Genomic DNA, 12,457 nt, shown 5'->3' with positions numbered 1-12,457 from the left:
CTACTTCCAGGGCCAAGGCTCCTGCCACCAGGCTGAGTCTGCAGAATTTGTAAGGCTGTCAGCTGGCAGACTCCTCACCACACTGCTCCATCCCTGCAGTCTTTCAGTCTCTGGATGTATTAAATTAAATTTCTTCTTGTCATTTTGACTTTCACACCATGTGTGGCTTTTCTTATTTATAGCACATGTTCATATTTTGCTGAAAGCAAATGTTATCAAACAGCTACACTGGCAACAAAAAAAACACCACCAGAAGCCTGTCGGCTGTCATTCCAACCCCCCTCCCACCCTCCTTAAAAACCAAAACCAGTTTCACTCAGCAACAAAGCAGAACTAAAAGCAAACCAAGCAGATTACATGTGCCCAGCACAGTTTTTGCATAAAATGAAGCATGGAAGACACATGTGTAAGAAAGTAATTGTGTCTGTTGAAAGTTATGCCACAGTGACATTTGTTAGGCTTAAAGGACACAGATTTAGACTAAGATGGCAGAACTGAAGCCTACATTTACTTCCAAAAGTTGCAATTCCCAAGAACTAAAGGGAACATTTGCCAGGTACACTATGCTTTGAAATCCAGAAACATTACATTGCAGGGTTGTTACAAGGTACATGCTTGCTCAAACAGATCACGGGACTAGCTTCCTATGAGGAATCTAGGTCTCCTGAGGATTCTCAGCAAATTTGCAATAGCAAATCTATTAAATATTTTTTCTTTTCTTCCTGCAATGCTTTTTGTTTTGCTGCAGTAGACTAAGCACAGCTACCCCTCAGTAAATTATTCACACAGAAAGACACAAGCATTCTGCAGGTCAGAACCTGCCACAGACAAGAGCCTGTGACAATAAGACTGCCAGCAATGCAATCTCATCAGTGTGCTAAATACAAAATGTTTTTAAAAAAACAAAAAAAACCCTGCAGATGTTGTATAGATATCCAAGAAGGCAGCATTCTTCAGTTCATTTGTTACAAGCACCCAATGCCATTTCAAATCTTGTGACCTTGAGACGAACTTCTGCATAGTAATTTTTAACCATAAAAAGCTAAATGGCTAACCAGTAATACTCATAATTGCTTGGGACTTTTCAAGGGTATTCTGATAGAGCACCACACATTCATCAGCAATTAGTGTTCCAAAACATTGCCCTGGGAAAGGAACTGGCCTTCTTTCTTCCTTTTTCTAACTTTGAAAATGCTTCATCTGCTGTGTTAAGTGGATTTTGATGGAAATTAAGAGCTCCTTTCAGTTCTGGGATGTCCAAGACCATGAGAAGTGAAATCATTTGGGCTAAACCACTAGACACCAGCCACAGCACATTGGACAGTAAATTACCATTTCAGTTATAGACTGCTCTAACACACTTCCTTACGTGCATTTATTTCCATCCACCCAGGTCCACTTATTTCAGGTTTTACTAGTCAGTGCAGTCCAATCTCTCGCCCTACATTTCATTCTAGTTGAGAAAGGGGGAACCTATGGCTCTCCATTTGTTGTTAGGCTACAAGCCCCATCATCCCTGACCCAAGGCTGCTAGCTGAATGGAAATGACATACCTTTTTACATGCTGTCCAGTTTCCCCTGCAAAGACAAACAACAGGGATATTGCTTACCTCTTTGGGTAAAGACACTAGTTTGTTTCTGTCAGCGTTCAGTATATTCAGCTTCTTTAGCCGTCCAATGCTCTTCGGCAAAGTCTGTTTCAGATCAAAGCAGAGCAATGTCAGTGATTACCAATACCACCAGCTTTTCAATATGTGTTTACCTTTCAGAGCAGTTTGGAAATTCCAGATAATACAGGTTGTTGAGATTTAAAGACTTAAGATTTCAAGGTGTGCGAGCTCAATCAATGAAGTTCTAGGGGTGAATGTGGTGGGGCAGATCAGAGCAAAGCAAGGTCATGTTTGCACTAACATGCCAGACATCATTTGCCAGACATCATTTGCCACCAGTCCTCTGCTACAACCATGTGACTATGACCTCACTGCTGACTCAAACCTAACCCCATCCCAGGTAACGAGCAGTGATGGCAGTGCCAAGAGGAATGCTCACCACCACATACGAATTTACATATGAATAATCTGAGGATGAAGCCGCATGTAACAGAGTTAAGTAACTATGGTGTGCACTCTGTTTTTATGTTTGCATCTTGCCGAGCAAATCAAAATGCTGCTGTGTCATTCAGAACCCTCCTTGCTTCCTCACCTCTGCAGCCCTTACTGTTTTTGCCTTCTCCGCCTCCCTTTGCTTGAAAACACAACATCCCAAGATCCAACACCATCCTAACTTGGGCACCCGCCTGGAAGTGTCAGAAACAGCTCCAACATAGGCAGCCCTGTTTAGGGAAGCTTTTAATGTTTAACAAACCACTGTATTTTAATATTTTGTTGGACGCCGCCCAGAGTGGCTGGGGAAACCCAGCCAGAAGGGCAGGGTATAAATAATAAATTATTATTGTTATTGTTGTTGTTGTTGTTGTTTCCATTTTCTTTTTCTACGCTGCCTCTATTTCCAGCACCAGGGAACTGAAAATACCTTTTGTGCACTATGGATTTCTACCTCCTTGTTCCAATACCTTTAAAACATCTAGTTGATTTAAGAAACTTGCCGAATTATTAGGTAGGTAAGCTTTTGTGCCATATGCAGGAGCAGTTCCCCTGATACAGGGGTGGGTGGGTGGAGCTGCAGCAATAGCATTTGCACAACCTCAACCTCATCGCTCCCAGTAAGTAGCAGTGACTACGCTGCTGGGAAGCTATTGCTGCTGCTCCACCACACTAGGCAAATGCAAAATGTTGGAGGTTTTAAATTAAAGCCTCTCTCCCTCTGAAGATATAACCATCAGCTTACTAAAGAGCATTTGCAATCAGATATGTGAGCGCAAACCCTTTTAATCAAGGCTTTCCATTATGAGGTGAATGCATGTTAGGAAAAATCGGGTAGGGAAGAAAGATAGAATGATACAGTAGTGAAGTCCTACCAGCCAATCTTGGCAAGTTTCTTAAATTTGGAACAGGTGTTCCTACCACTAGAGCAGTGTTTCCCAAACTTGGGCCTCCAGCTGTTTTTGGACTACAACTCCCATCATCCCTAGCTAGCAAGATCAGTGGTCAGGAATGATGGGAACTGTATTCCAAAAACAGCTGGAGACCTGAGTTTGGGAAACACTGTGCTAGAATGTAATGATGGGACATTTCACCCAAAGAAGTAATAAGTAGCTTTTCCATCCCTGTGGTTTCTTAAATATGCAAGCAAAATAAACAAATATATAAACAAGCAGGGTAGGCAAAACATATTTATTAATCAAATGTGCTTTGGACCCTACTGGCCCTTCTTTGGGGAAATCAAGATCCAGTTCCATTTTTTGTGGGGGGGCGTGTTCTCATTTCTGTTGCACTTTTCATATAAGCCACAGATGTTTTCTGAATAATTTGTTGTAGCAAGCTAGATACAAGTAATAGCTGCTTAAAACTGAAATCTAAGTTTGTTCTCATTCTGTTAATCCCTTATTTTTCCTAGACTACAGCCTCCATAGTATGCATAGTATGTGTTTAAGAATGCACATTGAAGGGTACTAATTCAACTGTCTTATATTTTACTAGAGTAGTCATAAGTTGGAAAAACAAAGATGCTGCAGTGAAAATGAGTCAAGATATGGCAAAAGGCTTAATTACTGCCACTCATTTGAAGAGCTGCAGCCATACTTACCAGCAGCTGGTTTTCTGTGAGAACTAACTCAGTAAGGCTTTCACAGTCTCCTACTGCTTCTGTTAACTGAACAAGCCGGTTCTGGTCAACCTTCAAGATGGATAGGTTTTTTAATTTACCTACAAGCAGAAGAGAGAAGTTTATGCTAGTTGCTTTAACTGCACCAGTAGCAAATATGTGGAATAAAACACGTGCCAGACATCATTAGCAGATATTCTAAAATACTTGAGGTGTGCCAGCAAACTTTTGTGGTGATGTTGTTTCTAATAAGGTCTTTTCAAAGATAATTATTTCAGGTATGTTTATAATCTAGAAAATGAGAAAACAAAACTCCACGTGACTTTTATCTAAGTGGTGTTATCACCCAAGTTCTTTAACAATAGCTGTTGCAGAACATGAAAGGACAATATAGTCAAGAACCGTTGAGGTACGCCTTCCCTCAGATAAACTGAGAATAAAAGTTATAAAGCAAAAATGTGCAAACAACCTCCTAAGTGATTTATGTAAGATGATCAAGCCTGGCTACACCTGGCTTGCAATGTTTTTAGCCAATGAGTGAGTTGTTTAGATATCAGGATATAGGAATCACTGGGGTTTAATGGGGCTTAGTCTTAGATTTCTTGTGAGAAAGCAATGGGACATTATCAATGCAGATATATGTAGACCACTATGTTTAAACTAAGTTGATTAAAACGTCTTAAAAATCAAATAATTATAACACAATTACATTATTCAATGGGGGGGGGGGAATCCATTTTAAATTTATGTTAGTTATTTCAGTGGTTCTGCCATGCAGCAAAACACTGAAAAGTAGGGAAAGGCTTTGTTTTTTATTTTTAACTAAGCAATTAGGAAAAATGCTGACCGTATGCTTTTCCTTACTATTTCACCTGTAAAAGCAAAATAGTAAAAAGCTTTTTAAAATGAAGGAAGATTATTCTGTTTTCCACAGTCCCTTATTCGTGTCTGTGGTAGATCACGGGACCCTCCCCCCACCCCAAAAAGCTCAACAATTTATAGTGGGAGTAGATCTCAGTCTCTTGAAAGTTGGACATGCCTGACTTATGACACCTCCTCTTTGGAATAAATCTTCTGTGCAGACTTATCTGTGAGTAAGCTCAACTGAGAACAAGTGGGAGTTATGCCTCCAACAAACACAATAATCAGGCCAAATTAAGTTTGGTTAAAGCCACAGAGTTGTACCAATGCATATGTGTGTACATGTGGGGGGAGTCCTTTATAACTCAGGTTAAAGGAAGCAACATTTGATGCATATTATACCAGCACTAAGTCTCTGTTTTTTGCCATTTTATGGTAAGTTAAGTGAGTTAAAAATGTGAAACTGCCCATTTTCAGAGTATTTTCTTTTCATTTAGCAAGGCTAGCAAACTGTCTTTTGCTTGTGTTTAGCTGGCTACTGTAAAATTGTAGTTGCTGAGACTATTTTTTTGTAGTTTATGAAAGCTTATGCCATATTAAATTTGTTAGGCACTTTAAAATACTTCACAACTTGCTTTGTGTATTCGGTGCGGGGAAGGGAGACAACTACTTTGCAAACTGCACCATGGCCCCCAATCACCTTATTCCAGCCTTGATTTCAATATATCCTCAACAACCCTGTAAAGTATGTTAAGCCAACAGAGGTTGGCTTCCCGAGGCTACCCACCAAGCTTCATAATGCAGCAGGGATTTGAATTCTGATCCAATTCCATATTTCCATCCACTGGCTATAAGACACAGGTGTAGAAAGTCATGCATTTTTAGGATAGTTGCTTTTTGGGGGGTGGGGCAGTTTCATTTTTAATGGTGTGACCACAGTGAGAGAGTCTGATGAAAGGTAATTAATGGCCTCATTCATAAGCCTCCAGTTGCCCTCTCCGTAATAGGTAATTGGTTATGTACCAATAAAAAATTGGCAAGGCACAGCGAGCAAAAAGGAAACTGCTGACTGACTGCTGTGGGCTATATCACCAAGAGTTGGAGTACTAAGGGCAGCAGCCAGGATGTTTAGCAAGTGGGAGGAAGGCAAGGACAAAGAGGGAGAGGCCTGGGCAGCACCAGACAAGATAAGGCAATCAAAATAAAGCTTGCGAAAATAGAGATATTACAGTTGGAAGAATCTCATGTGAGATGTTTTCTTAAGAGTATTCCCTTACTGTACCTGAAAACCATTGTACTTGAGTTACTATTATTTTCATAGCAACATCAATATATATAGTGCTTCAACTAAAGCAAAAAAACAAACCAGGTCCCTGCTCCAGGAAGCCTGCCGGCAATATTGGGAAGGAAGAAATGTTGCAAAAGAAACAGGATGGATGCAAGCAAATGAATCTGCAGCTATCACACTTCATTTAAAAATGACCGCAGGACATAAAAGGATTTGAGGGAGAGAACCATGTTGGTGTTCCAGAACAAAGCTACAGGCTCAAGTGGGAGAAAGATTTAACAGCCTGTATCATGGAAGATGCAGAAGTCTTTTGAGCAGATGAGGTAGCAAAGCAGAGAGTGACTAACTACAGCTTACAAGTCCATCTGAGTCCAGACTAGCTAACATTACAGTGGTACCTCAGGTTAAGTACTTAATTTGTTCCGGAGGTCCGTACTTAACCTGAAACTGTTCTTAACCTGAAGCACCACTTTAGCTAATGGGGCCTCCTGCTGCTGCCGCGCCGCTGGAGCACAATTTCTGTTCTTATCCTGAAGCAAAGTACTTAACCCAAGGTAATATTTCTGGGTTAGCAGAGTCTGTAACCTGAAGCATCTGTAACCTGAAGTGTATGTAATCTGAAGTACCACTGTAGTCTTAAGCACCAATTTACTAAAACGGAAGCAAGCTGTGGTTTATTATACTAGTTTGTTTTTATCTCTCACCTTTCCTCCCGGGATCTCAGGGTGGCATACATGATTCTTTTTCCTCCCTTGCTTTATTTTCACAGTCACTGCAGGAAGTAGGTTTGACTGAGAAGAACCAAATGGCCTAAGGACAACCAATGAGCTTCGTGACTGAGTAGGGATTTGAACCTTGATCTCTCCCAGATCCTGGGCCAGACATTCTCTAACCTAGGCTTCCTCAACCTTGGCCCTCTAGATGTTCTTGGCCTACAACTCCCATGATCCCTAGCTAGTATGACCAGTGGCCAGGGATTATGGGAATTGTAGTCTCAAAACATCTGGACGGCTGAGGTTGAGGAAGCCTGCTCTAACCACTAGACAACCCAGGCTCTCTTCACAGCTTAAAGTTTGGGTACAATACTAAATTGTGGATAGACAAAAGAAGAAGCTATTACTATTCTGCTTATGGCCCTGCCTGAAGAGGAAAGAGGCTGGAGAATACATGAGTCCAAGAGTCACACAAACTCAGCGTTGCAACCCTAAACCAAGGGCTAGTGTTATGTGTAAATGTAGCCAATGTACTGTGCTGTCCTTTACCAGCATTAGTCCAATGCAGAAATTTCTATGAGAAAGAAATTGTTTCATTGGAAATGTTTGAACTTGATTAAATTCTTGTTGCTCTTTATTTTATTTTATTTTAAAAACACTTTTCACTTACCTACGCCATCCGGTACCACCTCAAGAAGGTTCTGAGAGATGAGTAGGTCAGTTAAAGACAGCAGACCGCTTATCTCTTCAGGCAGTTTTTCCAGTTTGTTTTCGGAGATATCCAGGCAAAGCAGGTTTTTCAGGCTTCCTATTTCCTACAAGACAAACATCTAAGTCATGTCTCAACATGCAGCACCCAGAGATCTGACAACTGCCCCATAACAAGATGCTTAACGGCAAAAGGGCAATTCCTCTCTGCCAGACGACAACTCATTTCTGATGATATCACAAGTGATTCACCAGTAAAATCTCTGTGTGCAATACCTAGCATGTGCTAACAGTCCAAGTTAATTTGCTGACTTATGAGTGCAGCCCAGCGCTGCCAGCCAGTCATTCATTCAACAGTAGCCAACACCCAATTCTGAATACTATTCAAGGTGAAAGGGCTAAACATGTAAAAGCTTAGGCACACAATTAGTCAAATCAGTCCTTGCTGACTAAAACTTCAGTATCAGTATATGGGGAACCTGCCTCTGCATTCCTTGTAAGAAGAAATATGTCTAACAGGGGGATATTTTAACTATTTAATCTCACTGAATTGTATACCAAGTTTTGCCATTATACCATCAATGTTTGGATTACAGTTAGCCAAAGATATGGGTGCATGTTCCGATTGTAAAATCAACGACATTTATGTTGAATTCTGCTCACATGCCAGCGAACCCGCACTATAAAATCCACACCTACACACATTTTCTCATAGTTCAGTTCCCAAGTTATCAAAACGCTCGTGTTGCTGAATCAAAACAGGTGGAAAGATAGCAGAAAGCAGACATTCCAAAACAGCAGCTCGCTCTTTCTGGGTAGAGCATCTCTCAGGTTCCTCATCTTCCAAACAGAAAACTGTGAAAAGCAGAGGTGGGCAACCTGGAGTTCAAGGGTCAAATGCAGCCCTTTAGGCTCCAAAGCATTCCCCAGGCCTTACCCCCTCTGCTTGAGCGACACCTCTCATCATCTTTAAATACATTTGCTTGACTTGATAAGTCTACTGCTTGCTTGGATAGAGGTGTGTGAGGAGCTGCAGAAACATCTGGCATTTGAGTAGCTGAAATGTTGCCTATTCTACAAAGGTAAGTGCCCCATTCATTACTGTGCCCATTTTAGTCCCTGCCCACCTGCCCTAATGTTTGCCTCTGGTCACACCCACTTTTACCTTTGACCCCCTTCCCTGGCATGTGACCATACCCACCCACAAAAAAGGTCGACCATGAGGAAATAATCCATCAGGCTGAAAAGGATTCACCACTCTTTGGGGGGCTTAATATCCTTGAGAGTCACCTACTTCCCCCTCGAGATTATCATGGCCCCTTCCACTTCCTTGCAGTTACATGACACGATAGCTGTCAACTTTTCCCTTTTCTTGCAAGGAATCCTATTCGGAATAAGGGAATTTCCCTTTAAAAAAGGGAAACATTGACAGCTATGCATGACACATAAGTGACCTCTCCACTGTGAGGCAGAGAGGGAAACCGATCAACGCCTAGCAATGGGTTTCTGGAGGAATCACTGACATCACATCCCTTCCCCTGTGCTTCTTCAGCTTCAAAACACACATACAAAGATGAAAAGGCATTTACAGGCGGAAATCAAATATTACATAATCTTTAAATGGACACTTTGTCTTTTTTAAATAACAGGATATGAAGGGCTTAGATTTCCCCTTCAGTCATCCAATAATAATAATGTTCGATGTAGTTTAGTGTAATTTAAAAATTTATGAGAATTGTCTCTTACCTGAGGTAATTCAGCCAGCTGGTTCCCATCTAGCCAGAGATCTTTAAGATTATAAAGTGCACCTATAGTTTCTGGCTGCAACACGTGAGAGAAAATGTATCATGAATACCATTGCAAAATACTTTTAAATACACAGGGGAATCCAAAATAACATCATTTCTTCAGCTAAGTATCCTTTATAGCCAAATCAAGAATGCAGAACTCCTGCAAGCATTACGCTTGTGTTTGCTATATCCAAAGTCCCATTGCAAAGAAATCTCACAACAAATAGGTGCAGCCATTGATAAGGAATAAGCACAAAACCTGTGTCTCCTCCTGGTTCTTGGCTGCTCAGCATGCCATAACTTAACACTGCTAACAGTTCAGAACTTCAAGGAGGAGGAGGAATGGTATCACAACATGTTGCAACAACTCCACTTCCAGGGTCAACTCCTGATAACCCTAACCACATCCCAAAACACTCCAGCCGACATTCCACAGCCCTTTCTTCAGTTCATGGAAGTGAAATCTTTTCCAGGCAACATTCGCAAATACAGAGTTTCTTGATTACAACCACAACCTATAATGTGCGTGAAACATTGTAACGAGAAGCGCTTCATTTTCACCAGCGACAGAAGGGCCATCTCCCTATGTTCTAAAGTGCTGGGATCTAAGAGCTTCTCATTATTCTGACGGGCCACTATTTCGTGGAGTTACGTTTTATTATTTCTTGCTAGAAAAACCTGGCAATTTTTTTCTTTCTCTTTAAATGAAATTATATGACCCGCTTGAAAGAGGAACATGCCAAGAAGAGCAAAATGCCAAGACAAACGGTGCAACTTAATGCCCTTAAGCAAACTTACCCCCAACTTGCAATGACTCTATACTGCGATAGAGCCACACACACACACCCCTCCTCCCCCCTGCTTTTTAACAGTGAGCTTCCAAAACCACACTATAACATTAACTACCATTATTAAGAATTTAACCTCAGAATATTTTTAGTTGCTGTAGTCTGTCTTCCATGCACATTCTCTGTGGTTATTAAATGAGAGCCTGCACTGCTTCTAATTTTTTTTTATGCTCTGCCTTCAGCGCCACATCAGTGGATGGGAGAAAGAAAGTAAAAAAGAGAAACAGCTGGAATGTTAATCTTGTCTAGTTTGGGGGAGAATTTTAATTTTGTGTGTGTGTGTGTAATCTATGCATTAAATTTGTGATTTCATACTGTACAGTTTGAGCCTATTTTAGTGTGTGTGAGTGTATCTGTATTTTTAAACATGAATTAAACATTAAAGCAGTTAAGGAGGGCAGGTGGGGATTTTCTCTTGATGTGCTTGCCATTTCTGTCACCAGTGAGGACTGTTTAAAAGAAAAACACTACAAACTGTGAATGGCATAAAAGCAAGTCTTAAAAAGGATTTGCAAATTTTCAAAAAAGGGGGAAGGGAAATATAGTTTTGGAAAGCTGAAAGCTGAGGAATGAAGTAAGGAGAAGAAGAGTTTAGAGGTGATGACTATAAGGACAAGCCTACAAAAACAATCTATACAGGGAACATGACGGGCGAGTCTACATAAACAATAATCTATACAAGGAAGCATCACCAGGTTGTGACAACCTTTCACTCTTCTATGGATGTATACATGTCATGCGTGCATTTATACATTACCTGCAGGAAAAAGAAGTCAAACAGAAGAAAGGTAATGCTAATTTTAAGTGCTCTCCATTTCACCCAAGAAAAGCGTATGTATGAGAACATGTGGGCATATAGTAATTTCAGTGAGTTCGCATTTCATTAGCATTAACTTTTGTAACCTGACATTCAGAAGACATCTTAAGGCAGCCCTGTTCAGGGAAGTTTTTAATATGTAACGCTGTACTGATTTTAACACTTGATTGGGAGCCGCCCAGAGTGGCTGGGGAAACTCAGCCAGATGGGCGGGGTATAAATAATAAATTATTATTATTATTATTATTATTATTATTATTATTATTATTAAAAGAAGATGATGATCATCCTAGACTAGACAATGGTGTGAATAGCCCATGGAACTCAAAGTGGAAAAGCAGAGTAGTGGGATTTTTCAAGCTCTCTCCAAAGTGCATCTTAAGACCAACTGTCCATTTTTTAACATTGTCCTATTTTGACAGACTATAAGAGATGTGGTGGCTTTCCATTTTAGATGTTGAGAAGATGCCAACTGGGAGGCAGTCAGCCCCAACAGCAGATTGCTGGTTGTTCTGCTTCAGGAAGTGAAAGCAAACCACAGCCTTCCTCCGAGAGGCTGTTTTCACTCCATTTCGTTTGAATGGGATGGCTGCTTGGAAGCTCCTTCTGCAAACCCTTGTTATTCATAAAATAATCATCCATGGACCAATCTCATCCATGGACCACATGATTAGATCCTCTTCTCTTGATAAAGCATGAGCAACAGGTGCTGCACTTGTGTACCCAAGATGGAGTTACATTCCCCAATAACGTTCTATAGTCTCCCTGCAAGAGGTTCCTTATCCATGTCCACAGCCCATAAGGCAGCCCTTCGAGCACAGATGCTTTCGAGTCCCAATAAGCAAAGACAGTTCCAAATGCTGCTGGAACGAACAGCGTTAATTGCAATCAGTACAAAATCACGCTCTGGAAGCCTTGCTCTTTTCAGATGTCACTGTTGCCAGTTTGGGAATTTGCATACTAATGCACCAACACTATAAACCAGGGGAAAGTGTGGGAAGCTTACCAAATTATAAAGTTCATTGTTCCCTAGGTCTAGCTCTTCTAGTCTCTGCAGCTGGGCAACTGACCTAGGAAAACAAGAATAGTGTATTTTGTACACATAGCTTTAAAAGCAGCCTATTAGCATTAGGGCTAGGACATTCCCGTCTTAATTGTTGAATAACATTCACACAAATTAAATTAAAAGATGCTAATGAAAATGTTGCATTCCAGCACCATCTCTTTGTACTGAATGACTCATTTAAAGAATGGGGTTGGAGAAAGAAAGTGAGGCAGAAATGCTGCAATTCATGCCATGAATGCAAAACAAACTTAAAACGAACAACTTACTCAGGTAAATATGTCAACAGATTCTCTCTTAATTCCAGTGATGCCAGGTTATAAAGGCTAAAAAAGATAAAACAAACCTCATTAATCCTTTGTCTTTGTTTAAAAAGAACATCAAAAATAATTTCCAAAGGGGTAGCGGTATTAGTCTCTTGCAGCAAAAATAAAGCATCTTATGGCACATCTTAAAGATTATGGCATAATCTTTTTCATGGACTCATGCCCACTTCAAAAGCCATGAAGAGTAAATGGCAAATACAAGATCATTTACTTATATGGATGTGTAGGGAGACCTTCCACATATCACAATAACAAGAAAAGGCACTGGTGGATACACATCACTCAAACTGTTGGGACGGAGATCAATAAAAAACATTAAG

The 12,457-nt window shown here is 40.6% G+C and overlaps 1 protein-coding gene across 1 annotated transcript in view; it reads right to left on the bottom strand.

Moving 5' to 3' along the window:
* LRRC1 (leucine rich repeat containing 1) overlaps positions 1-12,457 on the bottom strand; it is a 60,670-nt gene that overhangs the window by 12,545 nt on the left and 35,668 nt on the right. The window contains exons 5-10 of the mRNA XM_080998013.1: positions 12,081-12,137; positions 11,755-11,818; positions 9,040-9,114; positions 7,256-7,400; positions 3,706-3,824; positions 1,611-1,694 (exon numbers count right to left, since the gene is read on the bottom strand). Of these exons, the coding sequence (XP_080854139.1) occupies positions 1,611-1,694; positions 3,706-3,824; positions 7,256-7,400; positions 9,040-9,114; positions 11,755-11,818; positions 12,081-12,137 (544 nt within the window). The remainder of the gene's footprint in view (positions 1-1,610; positions 1,695-3,705; positions 3,825-7,255; positions 7,401-9,039; positions 9,115-11,754; positions 11,819-12,080; positions 12,138-12,457) is intronic.

The sequence above is a fragment of the Podarcis pityusensis genome (genome assembly GCF_964106645.2).
Source record: "Podarcis pityusensis genome assembly, chromosome: 3".
NCBI lineage: Eukaryota > Metazoa > Chordata > Lepidosauria > Squamata > Lacertidae > Podarcis > Podarcis pityusensis.
The sequence above is the reverse complement of the archived record's forward strand: the minus strand, read 5'-3'. Positions and strand labels throughout refer to the sequence as shown.